This window comes from Psammomys obesus, unplaced genomic scaffold, assembly GCF_907164565.1.
Source record: "Psammomys obesus unplaced genomic scaffold, mPsaObe1.curated_primary_1811, whole genome shotgun sequence".
Classification (NCBI taxonomy): domain Eukaryota; kingdom Metazoa; phylum Chordata; class Mammalia; order Rodentia; family Muridae; genus Psammomys; species Psammomys obesus.
This window is the reverse complement of record NW_026585504.1, coordinates 50,916,382-50,943,561: the sequence shown is the minus strand read 5'-3', so window position 1 is coordinate 50,943,561 and position 27,180 is coordinate 50,916,382. Positions and strand designations below refer to the sequence as shown.

The window sequence follows — 27,180 nt, the reverse complement described above, 5'->3', positions numbered from 1 at the left end:
TTAAACTTACGCAGAAAAGGGAATGCTGGAAAAAGTAAGGTATGCTTGACCTAAGCTGACACTTCTCAATTAAGATTCAACAACTATTTAAAATCATAATTGCAAACAAGAATTAAATATGAAAATAAGCACACACTCACCAAAACAAAGACAACAACAATAATAATAACAAGACTGTAAAACAAAGGAAAAAACCAAGCACAGGAAATGAAAGCAAGAAAATGTTGAAGGACTTAGAGTGCCTAGATGAAAGCAAAGAGTGACAAAGCAGCAGATCTGCAGAGGTGAATCCTAACATAGAAAAAAACAGGCCCTGGGGAGATATTGCACAATGGGTAAAAGCGCTTTTACCATGGGGGCCCGAATTCACATCCCTAGGACATACATAAAAGCCAGAAAGTCCTCCTACATTCACAGGCCATCTAGTCTATGGCAAATTCCATTAAAAAACAAAAGACGCAGATAAAACAAGGTGGAAGATGAGACTAGACACCTGAGTTTGTCATCTGACCTCCATATTCATACCCGGCCACAGGTCTGTTGTCTAGTATGTTGCCTGCTTGACACAACCTGTGTCACGTTTGAGGATGAAAGTTCAGTTGATAATATGCCTCTATAATATTAGCCTATAGGCAAACCTGTAGGGCATTTTCTTGAATAATGATTGAAGTGGGCAATCAATTGTGGGTGGTGCTATGGATGGCAGGTTGTACTGAATGGGATAATAAAGCAGCCAGAACAAGACATGAAAATCAAGCCAGTAATTCATACTCCTTTATGGCCTTGGCATCAATTCTTGACTTCAGGTTCCTGCCTTGAGATCCTGTCCTTAATTCTCTGAATGACGGACTACCAACAAGCACAAGATGACATAAACCTTTTCCTCCCAAAGTTGCTTTTGGTCTAAGTGTCTTTGCACAAGAATAGGAATCCTAACTAAGGCATGGAGTACAACTGTGTGAAAGTGTAAAAACATACATTCTGCATGTCCCCCTCCCACACACATAGGGGACAATCTAAGGAACAATAAATGCACATTGCAAAATTATCCCAAACATAGAAACTGTAGAAGGTATCCAGTTTTGCAACTGGAGTTGAAGATAAAGTTTTATGAAAAGCATAACTGTCTGAAAACACAAGAGTAGGTCATCAGCCCTTCTTCAACTACTGTAAAGCTATGGTCACCGTCTTGGTCATGAATAGAGGTTCCCAAGTTCTTCCAAGTAGGACTTTTGCATCTGGACCTCTCTTTAGGAAGCCAATGGCTTCTACTCAGGAAGCAATCCAGGAACTGCAAATATGATAGCCACAGCCTTTTAATGTATGTCATCTGCCTTGTCTACTTCATCATGGCCTGAATCCACTTGAACTGTATGCCAGACAGTCCTGTTTTTAAAAATTGTTTGACTAGGTATTTTGTCACAGTACTGAGAAAATTAACTAACAAAATCATGAGCACCTGAATGCAAGGAAGTGTCCATCATGGAAATTACCTTAGGGGTGACCAGCAAGAGTGAAGTCATTTTCCCAACGTAAAACAGGTACTCAGTAGTAGCCCCACTGCAAACATTTACCCAGTTCATTTCTATGGTTCATGTTCTTAGTGAAATATTTGGAAATTATATTTAGTGTGAGTGTGTGTACAAGACACATTTGTGTGATTATGTATTTTCCATAGAATAAATGTGGGGGGGGGAGGAGAACATAAGTAGTTTTATCTCTTCTTCTACCATGAAGGTCCTAGGGACTGAAAATATGTCATCAGGCTTGGCAGCAAATTTCATAACTCAGTGAGCAATCACACCGATTCCGTTTTTTCAGCAGTTGGGAAAATGCTTACATGCTTTCTGGGTGTCATTGCCCTTTCATGTTCATGAGAAAACAACAGAAGCAATTTCTTTCACGTGTTTGTTCTCCTATGAGTGTACACATGTTTGGTGACAGCCACACATATACTATTTGATATTCATATGTGTGACACATACCAAAATGCAGTACATGGATTTTGAAGATGTTCTTTCCGACAAGCATTTTACTAATAGAGATAGGGTTTTAGGAAGAATATATGAAGCTTGTTGTGTTCAGTGTGTAACATACATACCACAACACTCTTATATACCCCTGCTTTAAAAAGTTTGGCTGAATACTGGAAAGAGTTTCATGAATACAAGAATAACCATAAATTTACTCGAAAGTACAAAAATTCCACCCCTCTCACTCTTTAGAACTTGACTGGTAGTGAATTATTAGAAGATCACTTACACTTTATCATGATGAACAGTAGCTTCACATTCCAGGAATGGAGCATTATTCACAGGGGCAGAAGTCAGCTAAGGTAACAAGCTTGTACTCTATCTTGAACAATATTTGGAGTCACTGAAGTGTTTTAGGGATGGCTAGGTGCATAATTCAATGCACACATACTGTTCAGAACTATAGGAAACTATGTGAATTATCAGATATAAATTTATATGCTTAAATCTGTTAATGTGCCTTCTAAGCCATCTCCTTTGCATTATTCTAAATCTATTATTGTAGGTTTAATAAGATTAATATTTATCAAGTCTACATTTCTATTAAAACTCCAAATTATGTGACACCTGTGACCTGTTCCTGCTGATGTGTGGACATACAAAGACCTCTGTGCCTGCAATGGGTTGTAAGCATGGGGACACAGGCTGATGGTCTTGACCATGGCTTTGTCCTTTGCTGATAACCATGCTTGCTGAAATACAACTGCAAATTAGTAAGCAATAGGTAGGTGGAGATTTATTGAGCCTGTATCTAATATTACACAAGCTCCTTTCCTAGGGTTAGGATATATAAATGCAAGAGAGGGTCTCTTTGCTCTGGAGTATATCTCAGTTGGTAAACTGCTTGCTTTTCAAGCATGAAGACCTGAACATGGTCACCAGAACTTGTAAAAATCAGGTATGTTTTGCAGGCTTTTAATCCTCATGCTGAGTAGGTGTTGACAGGCAGATCCTTAAAGCTCATTGGCCAGCCAGCCTTGCCAAGTAGGCAAGGAAAACAACATTGTGACTAGTAAGAAATGACCACTGACACTGACTATTGGCTTCCTCACACACAAGCACACAAATGCACGAACACACATACACACACACATATACACACACATACACCTCCCCCAGAGCGGTGTTCTCATATTTTATTGCTAAATGGTGTAACGCCATATATCCACTTTAAATTTACTAGCCACATATGTGTTGAACCCTAGTACCATTTAGAGATCTTCTACATGCTGTGATGCAGTGTAACACAGCACACATCCATGGTTCTTAGAGGTTCTTTAGCACTTAGAAAATAGACCAGTGTGCTGATGAATCTATCTTACTGCACCGTGGAGACATGCAAATCAAATGCAGAATACAAACCAAAAATGACCAGGGAGAGACAAGAGGAAAAATTAAAGTTAGATGTACTTCTGAGGTGAGCTTAGAAGTATGAAAGGATGAATTATGATTAAAAAAGAGCACATGATGTTAGCTTTATCTGTCAACTTGGCACAACCTAGAATCATCTGAGAAGAGAGTTTCAATGAGAGATTGTTGATATTTGGTTGACCTGAGGGCATCAGTGTAGGGAATTGTCTTATGTTAAATGGCATGGGAAGACTCAGTCCACTCCGGGTGTCAGTGTGTCATCATTCTAGACAGTTAAGTTCTTATTGCTGTGATAAATAACTTTTAAAAGTTTTTTTTTTTTGAGTTACATTTTATTAACTTTGTATCCCAGCTGTATCCAGCTCACTCATTCCCTCCCAAAATCACCCTCCCTCCCTCATCTCCTCCCTGCCCCTTTCCAAGTCCACCAATAGGGGGGACCTCCTCCCCATTCATCTGACCCTGTTTTATCAGGTATCTTCAGGACTGGCTGCAAAGTCCTCCTCTGTGGCCTAGCAGGACTGCTCCTCCCTTGAGGCTTGGGAGGTCAAAGAGCCAGTCATTGAGTTCCTGTCAGAAATAGTCCCTGTTCCCCTTAGTAGGAAACACACTTGTATACTGAGCTACCATGTAAAGAAGGGTTTTATTTCAGCTTAAAGTTCATCATGAAGGAAGTCACAGCTGGAACTCAAGGAACCTGGCGGCAGGAACTAAAGTGACGCCATGGAAAAGTACTGCCTATTGGCTTACTCTCATGGCTTTATCAGCCTGCTTTCTAGTGTCATATAGGGCAATTTTCTGAGAGGTGGCATTTCTGCCAGTGAGCGGGATTCTTCCACATCATCCAATAATGATAAAAATGACCTATACGTTTCGCTACACTCCAGTCCGGTGGGGACATTTTCTCTTCTTCAAAAATGACCCTAGCTTGTATCAGTTAACATAACACCTAAACAGCATAGTTTCTGAATTGTTTTGAGTGGAGAAATCAAGCAGCCAGTGGGCAAATCTGCATTTGTCTCTTAGTGCCCTTGGCTATGGGTCTGATGTGAGTAGCTGCTTCAAGTTCTTGCCACTGTGATTTCCCCACAATGATGGACTGTTACCAGGAACCGTGAGGTAAAATAAGGCCTTCCTTACTTAAATTGCTTTTTTCTCAGGATATTTTTCACAGCAACAGAAATGAAACTGAAATGTGGTACAGGTATATAACAGATTAGAACACTGAGCTGTAAATTCTCTTGAGGCTTTATAGGAAGGGAAGGGAAGAAGCATGAGAAGAGGGTTTTAAGTATGAGCTACTGACTCCTGCAGAGGGATATTATGAATCAAGTAGAGTTTGTCTTTGTGTCTTTCCAGCCGTCTATGAGCAGTCCTGTGAGGTGTACAGACACCGAGGAAACACAGCTGGGTTCTTCTATGTCGACTCTGATGGCAGCGGGCCACTGGCACCTCTCCAGGTGTACTGCAATATCACTGGTAAGGGCAATGCTTTCCAGGCATGCTGAAGCTGGATGACTGGTGGTATGAGAGAAAGGTAGTTTTGGATAGGGACACCTGAGTGTACAAAAACGTGCAGGACTTCTTCATGGGAGATGGATGCTTCCTTGACAAATAACGGGAATTAGCTTAATTATTTTCAAGACAATGAGTAGAGGGAGCTTGGAAGTCTTGACACTATTCCCTGAATCACAAGTGAATCATGAAATGTTCTCTATAGAGCTTGCCAAGAACATCTTCTTTGTTAAAACTCAGCAACAGAAAGAAAAGGGATTGAAAATAAAACAAGTAAGCGCACCCCCACACACAAACAAAAAAACAAAAACAAAAACAAAAACAAGTCAATGAGAAGTCCTGATTCACAAAAGGAAACTCCATTCATAGACAGTTCTGTGGACTGTGTATCTAGGTGAGTCCTACCATCTTGATCTTCAGGGGCTTATCAGTGAAATGGGAATGAGATGATTTCACACCAAGGATTTCTAAGGATCATAAATAATCATGTATATTGGACCAACTAGTGAGGACGAAAAATACAGCTTTCAGCTCAAAATCACTAAGAAATACTTTATTCTAGAGCATGATAATGGCCTGAGAACATAGATTTAGTTTACAACAGATTTCCTTTGGTGGTTAATTTATTCTATAATATAATTCCATAGTGCTAAACAGTCCTAATATAATTGTCATTAGTTGGCATACACCTATATACTTCATTCTGTGTGCCTTAGTGTCTTTCTGTCTCTGTTTCTGTCTCTCAAACACACACACACACACACACACACACACACACACACACACACACACGCATGCAAAAGTGTTTCAAGCACTAGTCCTCATAAATGCAAGATATAGTAATGTAATTGAGCAGCAGAGTCAGGCTTCTCATATCTTACTGAGCATTTGTGTCGTAGGATCCTCTTCAGTGAAGGAGCATACTGATAGAGCTCTTTGTACAGTGTCCAAGGCAGTAAGGATATGCAGAGAAATTACAGCAGGGATATTCATGTGGCAGTAAACTCAGGAACAGGGCCATGAGATGCTGTAGACAGAATGAAATGATGGAACCAGTGCAAGAAGTGATGGCAAGACAAGTTCAGTCATTTTTACAATTGAAAGAAAAGATCTAGACATTGCCCGTAGAGAGTTCTAGTTATTTTACTTTCTATGTTACTTGATCTAGTAAAGAGTGGCAATATGCTGGTTACTTTGAAGTTTCTGTAGAGCAGGAACAGAAATTATGTTGTGTTGCTGTTACTGGTTGTTGTTATCTAGTCCTCTTCAGTAACCTAGTCTGGTACTGGGCTTCACAATGTGTCTTGATTCTTTTCAAAGCTTAACGCATGCTTGGGGTGTAGGCACAGTGTGCATGCACATGCTCAGGTGCCCAGATGGTCTCCATGCAAAGACCTCCTGCCCAGATGTAGCCCATGTATCTCAGTCTCCATGGGAGGAGGCAAGGGAGGAGGCTACAGCTCTCGGATACAAATGAATTAATAATAATAATAATAATAATAATAATAATAATAAATAGCATCAACAAAAACCATAAATAATGCATGGTTTCTTAGTAAAAGTTATAAAATTTTAAGCTAGGTTAGGAATCTTTAATTCACTAAGTGCATTTGTCCTAAGGCATTTAGATGCAAATTGCCAGTGCTCCAGGCTTTCCAGAAAATAAAAGTGTTTTGGTTACAGTAGAAGGCAAAGGAGACAAGTGCATACTGTTGAGCAGGGGTTGTAGGATGGCTGCCAACTACTCAGTTCAGACATTTTACCAAATTTAGTCAGCGTTTACAAATGTCATCTCTGTTAATTCTACCAGCAAATTCCTAAGCACCCTGACTACAAGACCTGCAGGGACAAAGATAGAACAGCTAGAGCAGAGATTGAGGGAATGTCCAACCATTGCAGGTCCCAACCCTAAGACCCACCACAGCGAAAAAAGCCAACCCCTATCATTTGTAATGATACTTTGCTATGCTGTAGACAGGAGCCTATCAGTATTTTTTTCTGATAGTTTCCACCCAGCAATGGTTGGAAAAAGATACTAAGACTAACAGCCAAACATTGGTGAAGCATAGAGAGTCTAGTGGAAAAGAAGGGGGAAGGATAAATGGACCTAGCGGTGACAAGAAGACCAATAGAGTCAACTAACCAGGGCCCAGAGAGACCTTTGGAGACTGAAGCACCAACTAAGAACTGACCTCAACTCTCATTTCACCCTTTCTCCTTTATTCTATTCTACTTTGTGTAATGTATCTTAGGCTAATGCCCTTTCCCTTTAAAACATAACATTTTGGAGCTGTGTAAACAGACTTAGTACTCAGTATTAACTGGCTATGGGTCATTCATAAGATTTGCAACTTCTGTTCTAAGTCCAATAGTCAAACATGCTCCCCTGTTCCTCATTTTCTTCCTGCATTTTCTTCACTACCCAGCCATTATCAATGCCTTTTCATATTCAAACACAGGAGAGGAGTATGATTTGAAGTTGCACTGGAGTTTAAATTCAAACACTTGGACCTTATAGTTATACAACCTTAAACAGGCCATTTAATAATTCTAGATTTGGTTTTCTTGTCAGAAAATGAAGATGATAAAAATTATTGTCTTTCGAGATAAATGTAAAAATCTCAGTGTATATCCTGGCATAGTTACTTCCGTCATTGTTATGACAAGAAATCTGACAAAGCGACTTAAGGTAGGCAGGCTTTATTCTGGCTCACAGTTTGAAGATACAGGCCAGCAAGTTGAGAAAAGCAATTTATGGCAGCAAGAACACCAGACACCTGGTCACATTGTATCCACAGTCAGAAAGCAGAGAGAGATGGATACTGGCGTTTTCCTTGCTTTATTTGTTTTATTCAAACTGGAACCCCAGCCCACATAATAGTGTCATCCATGTTTAAAGTGGGTCTTTTCTCCCATCTTTACCTCTGTCTAAAAGTACCTCAATGGCATGCCCAGAGGTCCGATTTGATTCTAGAGCCTGTAGTTTGGAGTTATGACTAATCCTCAGATTCACGAAATCCCATTTTCTTTTCTAAACGAAGCACTCTTGAAACAGTGATCTGATGGTGTACGGTGGTCGCTGCGTCGGTCCTCACTTATGCTCACAGTTGTCTACATGACTGAAAACTATATATCCATTCTCACCTGAAGAGTTAAAACATTAAAATCTTCACCTATTCTAAATGGCCAGGCTCTTTCCAAGACTCTAGAGGTCTGGAGACAAGCTTGCTGGTGGTAACATATAAGGATGAAGCACAATTAGAAGAGTGAGAATCTCCGAACACATTTTCCTTACAATAGCATTTCAGTGAGCTTGTGAGCTTTTAAAATATTTTCCTAGAACTCAGTTTAGAATCAGTTTGTAATTTTTTAATGTTAATAGAGACTTGACTACCTTTTAGTATATATTTATTTTCCAGCTCCAGAATATTTTTGATCAGTAAAATGCATGTGTGTGTGTGTAAATTTGTTGTGTACAACCACTCACAAAACACATTTCATTCCTATCTCTATAGTGACAATGTAAGTTTCACATAGGTACAGCAATAGGCAAGAATTATAGGGAATTTGTAGAAGATGTTTAAGAAGATTTCTGTATCAAAACTTATTTTTATTCTCAAACAATTCTTAATCCATTTCCAAGCCACCTTCATAGTCTCCTAATTTTTCTCCAAGCTATTTTGATGCTCCAATTCTCTTTGCTTGACAACAGCTTCCATTTTCATTAAAACTCATCAAAGCATGCATAATTGAGTATGTAAAATATTGCAATTGAGGTCTCTCCAATATTTCTAGCTATAATTGCTCAGTGTGATTGAAGTAATAGATTATCATTCCAGCTATCAACAGCAAGGAAAAACTGTGTCCACATAGCTTGGACTGAGTTATTAGCCTAGCTTTCTGAAGTTAAAGCAGTGGCTGTGATTTACTCATTGGCTACATACCTGTCTGTCAGTATAAGGTGAATGAAAGTCATTGAGAACGTAGAAAGAACACACTCCTTGGCCTTTCTTTTCTCTCACACTTTGAGTGTGCTTACAGTGTTAGGCAAATGTATTAAAGAACAAAGTGAGTGGAATTTAGTTGTTTGGGTCATGGTATGTGTGATGTGTGTGATGTGTGTGCTGGCATCTTTCTACTGACTTTATCTCCAAGCAATCTACTTCCAACATACACACACTAATGTTTATGTGCTGTCACTCAAGAATTCATATTCCTATGAAAACACAACATACACACACAAACACAAAAACACCAGATTTATAAACACACACACACATATTCACTTATTTATGGAAACACACACAAAGACACACACAGAAAGAATGTGCACTTTCCATTGTTCTTCCAAACACTGACACAGAATAAATAAGATAGACCTGATTTCTTTTCACTTTTCTTGTCATTTTAATCATCAGTTGTTTAGGCATCATTGCAAAATGACTGTTTTCAAGGTGCTGAGGAGACAGCACAATCAGTAAGGTACTTGCTTTGCAAGCATGAATGTCTCATTTTGATTTCTAACACACTTGCAAAAAATCCAGCTCTGCTGGCCTTGCTTATAATCCTAGTGCTGGGGAGACAGAGTCAGGTAAATCCCTGGGGCCACATTATCCAACCAGTGTAACTCGATCAGCAAGTTACAGGACAAGAGACTTGGTCTCAGAGAAGCAAGGTGGCCAGTGTATGTCCTAAGGAACAGTATTCAATGTTGTTCTCTGTTATCTATATACATGTGAATGCATATGTACATGTGTAGACACACACACACACACACACAGTACTGTTGCCAAAAGTGTCACTTGAGTTGAGGCAATATATAAGCAATATGTACTTAGTATTTACCTGAGGAAACATCCATCATTGAAAGGACTGGAAGTTTCCGTAATGAAGCTACTGAGAGGTAGAAACAGGAGAACAATTACACTATCTAGATTGAAGCACTTGCTCTAAGTGCAGTGTTTTATGTCACAGAAAACCTAGAACAAGCTTTCTTAAATTGGTCTGCATTCATATATGTTTTACCATTGTCCTAGCCCCGTGATGATAAGTAGCTGGAAAATGTTGATATTGGTATCTGCAACGTTCCTGCAGTGTAAGCACAAAAAAAAAACAAGGGTGAATCCTCACCATTCACAGAGAAACCAGTGTAAGAAGTGCAAATGTGTGATCTCAGATCTAGATGGTAGGTAAAAGCAGATCCCTGGAGCACATTGTCTCAACAATACAGCTGATCAATGAGTCTGTATTTAGTGAGAGACTGCCTCATAAAAAAAAAAGATGAAATACTGTTAAGGAGAGAAACCCTATGTGCCTGCTGCCTCCCCACATATACATACACACAGTGCACATGCTGTCATATGTAAATGTACACACAAACACATAGACACACAGAGTGAAAGAAAGAGAGAAAGACTGTCAATAAAGCCACAACTTTGCTTTATACTGGCTAGTCCTGAAATCTTTTCTATGTCAAATGTACAAATTCCAGTTTTGTACAAGTTGACATCCTTAGGAAAATAAGGGAACTCTTCCGGCTGCTGATAGTGACCGGGAGGAAATGCACCTCTGTTCTCTCACCACTGATAGGACTTCAGCTCCCTTCACTAATGTCCTGACAGCCACTCTCTGACTTTTCTTGTGTGTTAATCTATCTAGCCAACAATAGGCAGCAAGAACAAACCAGCAATTCACTAGAAACCAAACTAACATATATTGTACGAGAATCTTGATTTGGATTCACATAAAATAATCACAATAGACAAAATATAATAAATCAAAGGTTATGGGAAGTGTACAGTTTTCTGAGCATCTTACTAGATGAAGTCATTGTTCATATCTTTACGCAGATGCCCTTCAAACATGGTTAATCATGGCTAGAAGCTTTGAACTTACATTGTCAAAGTTTGAAAGGGATGATATGCCATAATCAAGTCTGGGTTTTTGAAGAATCATTCTTGATTTGGGTGAAGTAGGAGTTAGGATGAGAAAGCTGAGTATTCAGACTTTCTTACTACAAAGAAAAAAAAAAGATGATGAATTCTGGGAAGGTTAGAGACTGTACCAGAGTTATTTCTTCCTCTGTTTCTGTTTCTGCCTATATCTGGGGATGGAGAAATTTTTCATCACATCTGTTTTACTTGTGTGTATGTGAGTGTTTCTGAAGATATAGAGGTAAGAGAACAACTTTCAAAAGTCAAATTTCTCCTTTCATCATATGCATCCCTGGAATTAAACTTGAAACAAGAACTTTTAACCACTGAGCCATCTCACTGCCCCCTAGTAATGCAGTTTTTAAAATTTAATTTTTTTATTATTAGTTACATTTTATTAACTCTGTATCCCAGCTCTATCCTGCTCACTCATTTGCTCCCAATCCCAGCCTCCCTCCCTCATCTCCTCCCTGCCCCTTTCCAAGTCCACTGATAGGGGAGGACCTCCTACCCTTTCATCTGACCCTGTTTTATCAGGTAGCTTCAGGACTGGCTGCAAAGTCCTCCTCTGTTGCCTAGCAGGACTACTTCTCCCTTGAGGGGTGGGGAGGTCAAAGAGCCTGCCATTGAGCTCCTGTCAGAAATATTCCTTGTTCCCCTTACTATATGTGAAACCAATTGGCTACTGAGCTACCATGGGCTACATCTGAGCATAGGTTCTAGGTTATATCCATACATGGTCCTTGTTGGAGTGTCAGTCTCAGAAAAGACCCTGTGCCCAGATACATTTGGTCCTTGTGGAGCTCCTATCCTTTCCATGTCATACTAACTCCCCTTCTTTCATATGATTCCCTGCACTCTGGCAAAGGTTTGGTTATGAGTCTTAGTGTCTGCTTTGAAACACTGCTAGGTAGAGTCTTTCAGATGCCTTCTGCAGTAGACTCCTGTCATATGTCCAATGCACCTCCCATTTGTCTTTCTAAATGAGGATTGATCATCTTAACATGTGTCCACTTTCTTGTTTATCTTCTTTAGGTGTATAGATTTCATTATGTTTATCATATTTTATAGGTCTATATAAGCGAGTATATACCGTGTTTGTCTTTCTCCTTCTCGGGAATACTTCACTCAGAATGATCTTTTCTAGATCCCACCATTAGCCTGCAAATTTCATGATTTCCTCTTTTTTGATTGCTGAGTAGTATTCCATTGTGTAAAAGTACCACAATTTCTGTATCCATTCCTCTGTAGATGGACATCTGGGTTGTTTCTAGGTTCTAGCTATTAGTAATGCAGTTTTAATATAAACTTTTTTTTTAGTAGGACATTCAGCAAATCTTTCATTGTTCAGTATGTTTTAGCTATTTTTTTTCTCTCTGAGTATCTCTCTCTCCCTCCCTCTCCCCTTCTCTCTTTCTCTCTCTCACTCATCATGTTTAAGTTTATATTACTCCAACCAAGGACTATATATGGAGATAACCTAAGACCCTTGCACAGATGTAGCCCATGGCAGTTCAGGATCCAAGTGGGTTTCATTGTAAGAGGAACAGGGACTGTCTCTGACATGAACTGATTGGCCTGCTCTTTAATTACCTCCCACTGGGGATAGGGGGAGTAGCATTACCAGGTCAAAGAAGAAAACAATGCAGCCACTCCTGCTGAGAACTAATTGACTAGGATCAGAAGGAAGGAAATGAAGACTTCCCTTATCAGTGGACTTGGGGAGGGGCATGCATGCAGAGGGTGGAGGAAGGGAGGGATTGGGATGTGAGGAGGGAGGGAACCACAGGGAGGATATAAAGTGAATAAAGTGTAATTAATAAAGGGAAAAAAGCTTAAATATGTCACCTGCAGATTTCAGAGGCCTTTCCCACAGTGGAACTATGTGACAGAATTTGTGGAATACAATGGAATACAACACAGCAATTAAAAACAAAGAAATCATGAAATTTGCAGGCAAATTGTGGAAACTAGAAAAGATCATCTTGAGTAGGTGGTATAAACTCCTTTTTAAGTGTATATTAGACATAAAATATAGGATAAACATACTAAAATCTGTACACCTAAAGAAGCAAAGTAATAAGGAGAACTCTGGGTAAGATGCTCAATCCTCATTCAGAAGGGAAAAAGGGATAGTGGGAGAAAACAAGGAACAGACAGGGGCCTACCACAGAGGCCCTCTGAAATATTCTACCCCGCAGTGTATCAAAGCAGATACTGAGACTCATAACCAAACTTTGGGCAGAGTGCAGGAAATCTTATGAAAGAAGGAGTAGATAGAAAGACCTGGAGGGGACAGGAGCTCCACAAGGAGACCAACAGAACCAAAAAATTCTGGGCCCACGGGTCTTTTCTGAGACAGGTATTCCTAGGAAGAACCATTCATGGAGACAACCTAGAATCCCTGCACAGATGTAGCTCATGGCAGGTCAGTCTGTAAATGGATACCCTAGTTAGGGGAACAGGAGGTATCTCTGACATGAACTCCATGGCTATCTCTTTGATCACCTCCACCTGACGGGGGTCAGGGGGAGCCTTGCCAGGCCACAGAGGAAGACAATACAGCCAGTCCTGATGAGATCTGATAGGCTAGGGTCAAATGGAAGTGGAGAAGAACCTCCCCATCAGTGGATTTGGGGAGGGGCATGGGAGGAAAAGGGGGAGGGAGGGCAGAATTATGAAGGAAGGGTGCTATAGCTGCGATACAAAGTGAATAAATTGTAATAAATAAAAAAGTAAAAAAATAATAAAAAATAAATCAAAAGAAAAAACAACAACAACAATAACAGCCATCCACCAGTTAGAAGAGGAAGCTTTGTATGCATCATGCTGTTGCCCAAAGTATAGTCCACACAGGGCTTCCAGAACGCTGGTCTCTCAAGCTAAGCCCTGCAGTGGACCTTATCTCATGTATAGAGCCTGTGCTTTGAAGTGGTCTCTCTGGACTAGCAGCAGACAGCATAATCTCCTGCTAAATTGAGCCATTAAACAAAACTAAGTCATAAAGCTGTGGCATTACCCTGAAATTAAAGCACTGTCACTTGCAAATTGCCAAGAATTTTAACAGCCACTTAGAGAAATTCTTTTCACACATCCATTTAACATGGCCTGTTGAGTCCAACCACATTGGAGAAAAGGAGTGAGGAGAAGAAGCCTTAGTCCTTCAGGGATTATGGCTTTGGCCTTATAATTCTTTCATGCTTCTCCTCTCTATTAACCCACACATTTCTCAAATTCTTTATTAATCTCTCATGTATTTATCTATTTGTCAACTCTCTTATTTATTTGCTTCCTCATACATTTTTTATGTGCTCAGTTATTTATGCATTACTCAATTATGTAGAAATTAAATTATGCAAATTACTTTCTAATGTTGTCCACACTTGGCACCAAAGTTTACACAGTGAATAAATCTATTCTTGACTTTAAGAAATGCATAAATAATAATAAATTAAATACTTAAATTAACTTTAAAAAATTTACTTATTTAATGTGTTTGTCTGTTTTTCTGTGTGTCTATGTGTCTGTGTGAGTATGTCTGCATGTGGAGGCCTGAGGAGGAATTTGAGTGCTGTTCTCTGGTGCCACACACCTTTATTTTTGAAGAAAGAAACCAAGTTTCTCATTGTCCTGGTGCTCAATGATTCAGCTGTGCTAACTGGACACAAGTTCCAGAGGTTGCCCTTCCCCATTTCAACCCATCACTATAATGCTTGGCTTTTCTTACCAGTTTCTATTGATGGAACTTGGGTCTTTGTTCTGGTGAGAAAAACACTTTACTATTTCCCCAAATGTCAGATCATTTTGTGAACCTCTCAATAAATTATGTATTCATTAATTCCTATTTACCTGCTTCCTCGTTTATTTTTATGGGTTGAATTTTTATGCATCATTTCATCAGTCAATTATGTAAAAAATAATTTACAAAAATCATATTCTAATATTGACTGAGTTGAGCATCACAAATCTATTTTGTGAATAAATCTATATTTATGAATAAATTATTCACAAATTTGTTTGAGAGAAGACAGGTGCAGTATGTAGATATTTTAGGCCCAGTGTGGAAAATAGAGTGGGAAGCCATTGTTCGCACAGAAGGAGAAACCAGGTGGAAAAGACAGAGGAAAAGTGTACAGGGGATCACAAACCATGGTTTTTTTAAGGTGTCTTTCAATAGCTGAATTTGGAGCCACATTTGGTGAATTTATGTGAGGAGGTTTGTGTGTTTATGATATATGTGTGTATGGTGTATGCCTACACATGTCTGTGAGTATGTGTCCCCATAAGGGCACACAGAGATCAGAAAAAGACAACAGGTGTGAGAGGTCCTCTCTTGAACTTTGAAATAAACTGATGATTAGAAACCCTTCAAATCCCCCCACACACCTTGGCCCTCTATAATACTGGGTTTATAGGCACAGGCCATGCATGGCCTGTGCGTACTGGAGATTTTATGTGCGTACTGGAGATTTAAAATCAGGATCTCAACATGGCCAACAGGTACTCTTTACCCTCTGAGCCCTGTCCCCAGCCTCTGAAATGACTTTGTAGTAGAAACAGCTGTTATTTAGAGAGGAGCCACTAACCAGGCCCTGTATTTCACACTGGGGCTGGCGCTGTTTCCCCACACCAAGAACACCTAATGTAATCCAACATGATAAACATCTTGCCTACAATTGACTCTACCACTGAAATGGTCAGGTTGTAACTGTGAAGCCTAAATACTCAGGTTCAGGTAACACACAGAGTCTGAGGCACGGAGAGGCTTCTGTACCCGAACATGCTTCATTCCGCTTACATGGGTCACCAAACCTTTAAAAAATACTGTGAAGAGCATGGGTCTCCAGTTCCCAGTGCACATTCCTCACCACCACTTTCCTCTTCTGTAAGATGGATGTGATTATAGCTCCTTCAGGTTTTCTGAGGAATGAATGAAAAGAATTGGAAAGGTGAGGTTCTCAACGTTCAATTATCTATAAAAAAAATAGCTGAGAGGAGTGTTTAAATATCATAGTTTAGCTCTTTTCTGGTCCTGTTTATTCAGTAAATGTGAACATGAGTCACAAACACTGTTTAGTATGTTATAATGGCTAATGGTGATTGTCAACTTGTCAAGTTTAGAGTCATCTAGGGAACAAACATCTGCGACTGTCTCTCTGAGTGTTTCTAGATTGTGTCAAGTGAGGTGAGCAGACCCATGCTAAACCAGAGGTGCCATTTGATGATCTGTGGTCCGGACTGAATACAAAGGAGCAAAGAGACTGAGAATTAGTCAGCATTCATCTCTTTCTGCTTCTTGACATGTGTGTGATGCAATCAGCTTTCTCAGCCTCCTTTTGTCATGAATTCCCTATCATGACAGACTATACCCTTGAGCTCTGAACCAAATAAAGCTCCCTTCTTAAGTTGCTTTTGATAATATTTTCCAAACAAAAATGAAGAGAGTAACTTCTATACACATTTCTAGGTATTAGGACATACTTCTTCGAGGAAATCTTTGAGGCAATCAGCCTGGTTCTGAGCATTAGTAAGACCCTTACTTTATTCGTTTTTTCCACAGCTAACTGTACCTTAAGCACAAGAATGGACCTATTAATACTTTTCTGTTCATATAAATTTAGTGTCCCTGGTTCTAGTGACAGGAGAAGCCAACAAAGATCAATCAGCATGCTTTTCTGTGTCCTGTTAACTTCTACCATCCACTCACAAAGCCTCCATTTGCAACATAGGAGGAAAGTCATCAAGCCCTCAAAGAAGTTTCATTCAATCACTTATATTTACTTAATATACTTATGTAGATGGTTTCTAGCTACAGAATCCTGCCAACATACTTAAATTCTATGATGCTTAACTTCCTCATGGGAATAAGTATTCTTACTACATTGGATGTATGCACAGGTTAAGTAAAATTAAATGAAGGGGCGGGTCAGATGCCCCGTGGTTCAGCATCTAACATTCTCTTAAAGCTCTTGAAATAGTTTCCCATGGCTAGAAGTAACAAAGTACAAAATGAATGCAGAGGTGGGACTGATTAATGGGAAGTCATGGGAGTTTCATGCTTCTATACCTCACCCATTGTAGAGAAGCCCTTTCATGAGCAGCTGTCCTATTTGGGATCACTAACAACTGCTCCTAAGACCCCTGCTAGACAATGAAATATGAACCCAAGCACAGCAAGCTCATGACCTGCTGCCTAATGCACCATGGAAATGTGGTACCCAAAGGTGTGACTGCCTTCATTGCTACCATCAAGATCCAGCATCATCTCACTGTGCTCCTCAAGGAAACCAGAATGTTTAGTGCATGATGATGGTTCTATTGATTGTCATCTTGTCACAACAGATTTGAGGACAAATCTGCTTGCTGCTGTGAAAAAGTTTCCAGATTGTACTGACTAATCTGAGAAAACCCTCCCTAAGTGTGAGCAACAGCATTCCTTGAGATGACATCCTAGACTGAATGCAAAGAATCAAGAGAACTGAGCACCCACAGTCTTCTGTTTCTGCTTCGTGGCGGAGTGCAGGGTACCCAGTTGACTCAAGCTCCTGCTTCCATGACTTCCCTGTCATGATGGCAAGCACTTGACTAAAGTTCATTGTGCCATGTGTATGCCAAGCCACACAACCACCATTTTTGATGGCCTGCATGGACCTCAATTTGACCTGAAATATGCCAAGGTCTTTGGTACACTGATATGTGGGTGAGAGCATTGGATAAGGTGACATCTCTGAGACGAAGGTTATATAGCTGCCGTGCAGAAGGATTTCACAGACTTAGACATTAATTCCTCTTAGAGCAATGATGAAGGAGAGCAGACAGCCATTTTGAGACTTACCGCTATGGTTATTGCCAAGTCCATTCTAGACACCCTCTTTGAAAATAAAAATTTGAGAGACCTACTACTCTGGGCAAAGAAAAGCAAAGATGAAATATTAGCACTCGAGCAGCTAGGGTCCTGGATTCACTGTCTGAGGGCTCCTGGTTTGCCCTGGGATTCCTGCATGGGGATAAAGTCTTATCTGTATAAACATCTTTCCTGTTCTGTAGAGGGTGAAGCAGAGAAATGCTTCACCTGAGGAAACTTTTCCCACTCCTCTTTCATTGTATGGATTATCTTTATTTTCTGTTAGTGCCAGAAAATACCTGAGCTTGAATATTTTCAAAGGAGAGAGGTTAATCTAGCTAACTGTTTTTGTTGCTGAATATTTGTCTTCTGTTTTCTTCAAAGTGTGTCAGTTGTCAGTAAATGGTATTCATGGAAGATAGGGCAGAGCACACAAGAGAGGAAGCAAGAAGGTGTGTCAGTGAAGCCAAATTTACTTTGTAGCTTCCTGTAATCTTTCAGTTCAATGAGAGTAAGAACTCTCTCTTATGGAAGATTCATGTTAGCCTACCTCAAACTTAATCACCTCTCTTAAGTTCACAATTTCCTAAAACATGACTCAACTCTTAGTATACCATAGTAGGAAAATAAGTCTGCAGACCATGAATTTTTTCAGGACAGATAATATCCAATGCCAAGCAAGGCCTCTTGACACAGGAGTTCTTGCTCAGCGTGCATTCTTACTATTAAAGTGTTTGCAGGTTATATCTATTTACAAAAAGTACCCTGGGTAGCAATGTTGACTGCCACTGATATAATTAGATGTAGTGTAAATATCCTGTTCATGTTCATACATTTGAATACGTAGCACTGTTTGGGGAGGCTCTGGAACCTCAAGAAGTAAAATCTTTCTTCTGGAAAGCGGAAAAAGTCTTACAGGTGGTAGTCTAGCCTCCTTCTAGCCATTTCTTTCTGTTTTCTGATCATTACTGTTATGTAGTCAGCTGCCTCATGCTTCCTATGCCATGCCTTCTGTACCATCATGGACCCAAAACCATGAGCCAAAATAAGCTTCTCCTCCGTTATGCTGCTTCATTCAGGTCTTATATCACAGAGATAAGAAAACTAAGTAATGAACAGTCAATGGAGGGATTTCCAAGCTGTGAGAATTTTGTGCCACTTTCATGTCTCTCGTGTTTTGTTTTTTTTTTTTTTCCATTTTGCTCTCAAGAATTTCCTTCATCCCCATCTTTATATCCCAAACACACCCTTTTAGTTCATATGAAGTGACTTTGACAAGGACTATATTTTATTTATGGCTTTTTTTTTTTTAAATCACATCATGTAGCTAAGAAATTTGTATTGAATCCAACTGAGTTTTGAAGAGTTTGGGGTAGTTTAAATCTAACATGATATTGCCTATCTTTCTCTAGTTGTTTGACTTAGGTGATTTAATTTTCTTCTTCCTCACTGTTTTCTTCCATTATTAATTTAAAACCTGTTTGCAAGTTTATTCTGAGGATTATATGTTATAATCATTGTGAACCAACAAGAAAAATTCCTAGCATTATACACCCAATATGTATGCAGCACCTATTTGCATATTTTTATTCAAAATTTAAGCAGTGTTCATGCTTTAGGTTTTATTTTCCAGATTCCTTGTTTTCAATCTAGAAATTCCTTACCCCTAAACTTCTCTTTTTCTTATATTCTCTCTTTCTTTTTCCTCTCTTTCTCTCTCTCTGTTTGTCTCTGTCTTTTGGTCCCTCTCTCCCTGTCTGTATTTCTCTCTCTGTCTCTGTGTGTAGGGTATGTGAGGTTATATGTATGTATATATGCACATATGTAATATGTGTGCATATGACATGTTGATGGTACATGTATGTTTGTGTATTGCATAAGCACTTGTTCACATTGGTGTTCCTGCATATGTGGAAGAGCATACATGTGTGCATAAAAATGCACAAGGCAAACGTTACCATTAAGAGCATTCCTGGGCCACTCCACCTTAGCTTCTGAGACAGAGCCTCTCACTGAACCTGAAGCTGATCATTTCACCTTGGGTGTTTGTGCAGTGGGCTCCAGGTCAGCTTGTCCCTGCCTCACCAGTACTGATTCTGGAAGTCCAAACTTAGATGCTTAAGCTTATGCAGCAAGTACTTTACTGAGTGAGCCATCTCTGTAGAGCCTTTCTGTTTGTTTTCCTGGTGTCTAAATTCTCTTTAATTGTTGTGGCATATATTTGCGGGGGGTGGAATAAGAGAGGAAAGACTAAATTTGACTCTTAGGTTCAGAGCTGATCTTCACTCATGATGGGGAAGGCTTGTGCAACAGGGAAGCCAGGGAGTAGAACATAAGAAAGCACATCTATTTAATTTTCTTCTTCACTTTTATCCCATCTGTGGCCCCATTGTAGAAGGCTGTGTCCCAGCATTCTAGTATTCCCTTCTTCACAACCCAGGTAAAAATAAAACAAAATTAGCCTTCAAAAAGTTTCATGACACAAACTTTTTGAAGAGTGTCCAAAGGATATGCAAATGGCTCTTGAAATAGTTTTTTTTTATTTTAAGATATACCACTTTTATTTTTTATTATTTTTTAATTTTATTTTTCTTATTAGTTACATTTTGTTAATTCTGTATCCCAGCATAGTTTTGATTCTTTTCTCACTTTCAGGACACGGGCAAGTAAATATGTTGAGCCATGTCTATCATGATGCCTCTTGTCAGCAGATGCATGGTGTCAGTCTGTTTTAGTCTAGGGATGCTCAGCTCCATAATTTGGCTAAAGTAGTGTGCTGGGGCTCTGCAATAAGAGGGTGATTTGTCATTAGTCAGACAACTAAGATGATTCTCACAGAAACTTGGTGAACATGCTTCTTCATCAGCATTTCCTTGTATAATTTAAACATCTCAGACATTACAAAACTGACATTTATAAAACCTTTCTCCTTCTTCTGTCTTTTTATTTATCTCTGTCACTCTGTCTCTGTATCTCTCTTTTTCTCCTTCTCCCTCTTTGTGTATGAAAAACAAACCAAACCAAAATACAAACAAACCCAAGCACTGTTACCTGATAACCCATTTCCCTGACCCCAATACTAGTTTAAATGCTAATCATTTATATGCAACTAGTGGGATCCCTTTATTAAGTTCCTACATCATATGTGCATGCGGGTTGGAATATCTCTTTGAGTTCTAGAGTAATGCATTCCTCACATGCTACTCTGTCAAAAAATGCCTGGCAAAAGCAACTTAAGTAAGGGTTGATTTTGGTCACAGTTTGAAGATGCATCATGGAAAGAGTATGAGATGGCTAAACACATTGTCTCTTCAGTTGAGAATCAGAGACACCAGCCTACAGAATAGTGCCAGCCATGTAGAGGCATTTCTTCCTGAATTAACACAGTCCAGAAACCTTGTCACTGATATGCTCAAAGCCTTGTCTACCACATCTTGATAATATAAACCATTACAAACAAGTAATGGATCCACCATTTCAAAGTGTAATGTGGAGTTTTGCTAGTAAAGACCAGATGCAGCTATTTTCCTGAGACTGTGTATTTCCTATTATAAAGATTTGGAAATCAAGTCCTAGTTATTAGGCTTGATCTTCATGTCCCAGTTTTTGCAGTGAGCACAGTGAAGAAGTGCTTGTGCATGGGTATGTGAGTTTATATTATGAGTTCAATGAAGCTTCCTCTGATGCAAACCACAAACCATTAATATATCTCTAATTATTCTTTAGTCCTTGCAAGTCTCCCTACTGTGAGTCTTGCCCTATAACATCAATACACATTCTCATTTATTCCATCTGGAAATATACATCAAACATCCTTAGAATCATATCTGTAGCATCAAGGCCAATAAGAGTCATGTTTAAGACTTCCTTGGGCATCATTGAGCTTTCATCCTTAGATTATATTCTGCCCAAATTTACCATTGAACAAAGCACTGCTTTGAAATTACTTATTATTTTTGCTTTGTTTTGTGATAATTTTTAATATAGTAATGTGTTGGTAGGAGTTTTTACCTGGTTAATATTCAGTATTCGGAATTATACTTGCTTCATTCTTTTGCTTTCATTTCTGAGAGTAGTTAAAATGTCTTAAAGTTAAAAAGTATGGGATGATACAGCCACAGTCAGAGCAAGCATTCTGTTCTTAGTCAGTCATCTCTAGAAATACACCTTGGAGCATACTAGTCTCTTAGGTGCATCTTAATTGGAGAAAAGTGAAAAATCAATATTCCAATGGATGATCAGAGAAATTTCCTCCTGTTACCTTTACTCTCTTCCCATTCATCACCTCTTAATATCCATTTGAATGTTCACCTTCTCATTTATTGTAGCACAATAAGTAACATCCTCCTTTCTGCATTGATACTTATATTTGTCTCTTGTCAGTTTACAATAGAAATTAGTTCAGATCAGTTTAAATGCCACATATGTTATTTACTGTGGCTTCATTGCATCTCACTGTGTCAGCTAAGTACACTTTATTTAATCAGGCATCTATTGATGAACATTTGCCTTTTTCCTGTGTAGCATTATTTGCAATAGATAACAATCAAGAATATAAGCAAATACCTTTTTAAAAACCAAATGCCTCATTCTTACGTATTTCAAGATCTGTTACTGAAATCAGCAAAGTCCATGGAAGATTACTGATCTCTCAGCTTGGTGGTAAGTATGTATATGCTTTGGGGATGAAGAGAGTAGTGGTTAGTGTTTGCTGTCACCTTGAAAGGATCTAGAGTCATCTAGGACTCAAGCCTCCAGGCACACCTGTGAAAGACAGATTAGTTTAGATTAGTCTGTGGGTATAGCTATGGGAGATTATCTTCATTAGGTTATTGAGGAAAGAAGGCTCATCCACTTTTGGTGTAACCATGCCCTGGGCTTTGATACTGGATGATGTAAAGAAGAGAAAGAGAAACAAACAAAAACATCAATCACTCTCTGCTTCCTGATTGTGGATGTAATGTGACCAGAAACTTCGTTCTACTGCTACTATCGTTTCCCCATAATGGTCTCTTGTAGGCAAAATAAATTCTTTCCTTCCCTAATTTACTTTTGTCTGATATTTTATCACAAGGTTGGAAAAGTTACAAGACTGCAAAGTGTTAGGCAGAGGTTTATGAGGTAGTATTGTCTGTTGTAGCGTATGTAACTTTGCAAAAGACAATGTTTTTATTTTAATTAGCATGAATGAAATGTGATTAGTTAGAGAACGCTGCCCACATAGCATGGAATGTAACTGAGACAATGTCATTTATATTGTGACAGGATTTGGAGTATGAATGTCAGCTGAAAAGTGAGATAATTCTACTGTCTCCTGGCATTTCTTTTGTAAGATTCTACAGAATCTGAGCATAAGCAGAATAGGCAGGCAGTTGTACATGAGAAACAGCTGTCTTCAGGATGGGAGATGGTTTAGCAAATGAGAAGCTTGACCTGTATGTGTGAGGACCAGAACTCACACGAGAAAGTTCAGCAGTTGTGTGGCCCATCTGTAATTCTAGCACTCCACAGTCAGATATACAGGGTCACTAGGAAAATATGTTTAGCATGGTGAAACAGGTTAATTGGTAAATTCCAGATCCAGTGAGAGGCCTTGCTTCAGTAGATAAGCAGAAAACAATTGAGGGTACCAACTCTAAACACCATGTGCATCCCCCAACACAAATATAGACACATATAATAAATACAATACTTAGAGACAGAGACAGTCATCAGACAGATGGATGAACAGAGAGAGGGAGGAGTGTATTCTGAGGAGAAAGAACTGCCTTCATCTTAGAAAAGCAAATGTAAGTGGTACCCTTTATAATACATTCATGGATGAAGATAAGTCCTTTGCATTTAATTGAGTCACAGGAAGTCCTTTGGATTGATATCAACATTTTCATATATCTAAATGGAGGGTTGTGAAACAGTACTCATTGTGAGGAGCCTGGGTTGTAAAGTCAGAGAGTTTATTACCTTTAGTCCACATGGTGAAATGTAAAAGAAGGATCATTTCATATTTTTGCAGGAAGAAGAAGTTGTGAAAGCTGAAGGCTCAAAACTACCACAACTCAATAGTAAAAATGACAAATGTTGTAAATGAACGTAGGTTTGAGTAAGTTACCATTTTCATCTCTAGACTGGACCTAAATAAGGTCACTATAGATTCTTTAAGAACTCATAGCTAAATAGGGAATTCTCAATAGAGGAATATCGAATGGCAGAGAAACACTTAAAGAAATACACAACATCCTTAGTCATCAGGGAAATGCAAATCAAAATGACCTTGAGATTTCACCTTACACCCATCAGAATGTCTCAGATCAAAAACTCAAGTGACCAACACATGCTGGAGAGGTTGTGGAGAAAGGGGAACCCTCCTCCACTGCTGGTGGGAATGTAAACTTGCATATATCCAAAATATGCTCAAGTACTCAACAAGGACATTTGCTCAACCATGTTTGTAGAACCTTTATTTGTAATATCCAGAACCTGGAAACAACCAAGATGCCGCTCAACTGAGGAATAGATACAGAACTTTGGACAGAATGCAGGGAATCTTGTGAAAGAAGGGGGAGATAGAAAGACATGGAGGGGACAGTAGCTCCACAAAGAGACCAACAGAAGGGAAAAATGTGGGCCCACCAGTCTTTTCTGAAACTGATACTCCAAACAAGCACTATTCATGGAAATAACATAGAACCCTTGCACAGATGTAGACCATGGCAGCTCAGCCTGTAAGTGGCTCCTCTAGTAAGGGGAACAGGAGCTATCTTTGACATGAACTCAGTGGCTGGCTCTTTGATACCTCCACCCCCCTCCTCCAAGGGGATGGAGGCAGCTTTATGAGGCCACCAGAGGAAGAGAATCAGAAGGTCCTGATATGTCCTGATGGGCTAGATGGAAAGGGAGGAGGACCTCCCTTATCAGAGGACTCGGGGAGGGGCATGGGAAGAGAAGAGGGAGGGTAGAATTTGGAGGGGACACAAGGCAGGGAAATACAGCTGGCGCTCAAAGTGAATAAACTGTAATAAATAAAATAAAGTAAAAATAAGATCTTAATATCAGTTTCAATGGCAAGAGACCCTAACAAGGGCCTCAAAAGGTAAAGAAATTAAACACTTGTAAGACCACTGCAAGAACCACACACAGCATCATTGTTTTCTTTTCAAAATAAAATTCATAATTTGGCTTGAAAGCATCCTTTCTTCTCCATGCTACAAGGATAAAACAGTGAGGATCAATCTAGGAAATGGCTGGTTCTGGACTTGAGTCCTCTAACTGTACTAGATATGCATTTACTGTACTAAACATGCATCTCAATGAGAAGGCAACATTAAAAAAAAAACATTCTTGAGTCAACCACTTTTCTAGATAGGGTCTGATGTATCCAGGTTAGCCTTGAACTCACTATGAAGCTGAAGATGATTGTGAACGAATTATCCTTCTGATTCCCTATTTAAAGTGCAAAGATTAACATGATATACCACCTTATCTGGGTTTATGTGGGACTAGAGATCAAACACAGACCTTATTTCAAAGTAGGTAAGCAAATAACTAATTGAAATAAACCTCAATACCCAGCTATATACTCTTGAGCTCAGGTCCACAGTGTTTACTCACCCGGTAGCCCTCATACCATACCCATATATGTGACTAGAAGACAGCCCTTCACATCCTAGTCATTTTTTTTTTAAATCACACGGCTACCAAATATGATTCAGTATATTTGGAATCTAATTCACCACCTTGTTAGACCATAAAACAGATTTCCTGGTTCTCTTTGATCATGCCCTCTACTTCAAAGCAAGGGAAAAAGAAAAATAACTCTTCAAAAAACTGCCTAAAAGGTAAAGGCTAGAGTGGACTGAAAGGATAAATCACAGTCAAGCAGGTTGTCTGGAAGTTGTAAATGTGGCTGGTACAGGCAGGTGGAAGAGGGATGATAAATTTGATATTGTGTACATCACAGCTAATGCAGGGAGTGCAATGATCTGGAACTGGTAATGCGTGCTCCCACAAACAGAGCAACCCTGTTCTAAAAGCAGCTGCCTGTGGTAGGTGCAAGAGATGCATTCCTCCCTAAGAAGCTCAGCTGGTACTCGGGAGAAATAACAGCTCTTTGTGGAACTCTATGGTGTTTAAAGGAGGTGGAAATTACTTTACACCAAATTCCATTTTTCCCACTATAAAATTGAAGGGAAGGTAGGTCCTGCATCATAGATTCCTGGACTTGTTTCTAAAAGTAAAATGATCTGGATTTAAGTGGAATCTGTTCTAACAATTCCCTATTCATCTTTGATTTTGTTAATTTGGGACTTCCTCTCCACGAGTGTTTGGGTGATTTTGTCAAACATAACTTTTTCGGGGACTCAACTCTGTTTGATTAATGCATACTTTCTTGTAGTCTCTATTTCATTAGTTTTCACCCAAAGATTTATTATTTCTTGATTGGTTTGTGACTTTTTATTTTCTAAGGAGCATTTTAAGGGGCATCATTAAGTTGGTTACCTTAGATTTTATTTTCTAATATGAGTGTTTATCATTATAAAATTTGTTCTAAGAATAGACTGCCATAGCTATGTCACAGAAGACCTGGTTTTTTGTAGTTTCAATTTTACTTGTTTCTATAGATTTCAAAGTTTCCTCTCTGACGTCTTCAATTTTAACATACACTATATTTCATTAAAAGTGCATTGCTGCACTAAATGAAATCAGCAGGGTTTTTTAAATATATTTTTACATATATATGTAGCAATATTAATAAAAATGTATATTGACAGGCTAGAGAGATAGCTCCATCTTTGAACTTCTTGCATGCAAGCATGAAGACCTGAGTTCATATCCCTAGAACCCATGCAAATGTCGGGGGCATGGTGACTCACCTGTACTACCCTGTGGAAAGTCAGTAGGAAGTTCCCCAGAACAAGTGACTACCGATACTAACCGTATAAAAAGCTGAAGGTTTGACTGAGAGAAAGTGATCAAGGTGGTTCCCAACATCAACCTCATGCCTACATACGCATAAGCCTATATGGATACCTGCATCACTGCTCATACTTAGGTCCACATACATACAATTATACTCACACGTACATATGTGGGTACGTGTGAGTATACGTGGGTACACACACACACACACACACACACACATATATACATACATATATACATACATACATACAGGAAAATGGAAAAAAAAGTGTATCATTCAGTCTCCAAAGATATTTAAATTTTGTAGTCTCTTGCTGTTCAGTTGTACTTTTACTCCAGTAACGTCTTCAGATATCCCTGAAATAATATCAACAGAATGGCTTCCTGGCTTCTTTGTTGAAGAGGAGTGAAACACCACAGCAGATATTAGGGAGAACTCCTAGCCTGAGGTTACTTTATGATTTAGGCCAACCTGTATCTCTTTATTTATTGCTCATAGCACTGCATACTAGACTCTGCCCAGTTAAAAGTCCAGCAGATTTTGACTTGGAGAGCTGATCTACTT

General features: G+C 39.1%; 1 protein-coding gene across 2 annotated transcripts in view; it reads left to right on the top strand.

Annotated features, from left to right (window-relative positions):
- LOC129672149 (contactin-associated protein like 5-1) overlaps positions 1 to 27,180 on the top strand; it is a 784,596-nt gene that overhangs the window by 476,181 nt on the left and 281,235 nt on the right. For both annotated transcript variants that reach the window (XM_055601442.1, XM_055601432.1), the window contains exon 12: positions 4,764 to 4,883. In XM_055601442.1, coding sequence (XP_055457417.1) covers positions 4,764 to 4,883 — 120 coding nt within the window. The remainder of the gene's footprint in view (positions 1 to 4,763; positions 4,884 to 27,180) is intronic.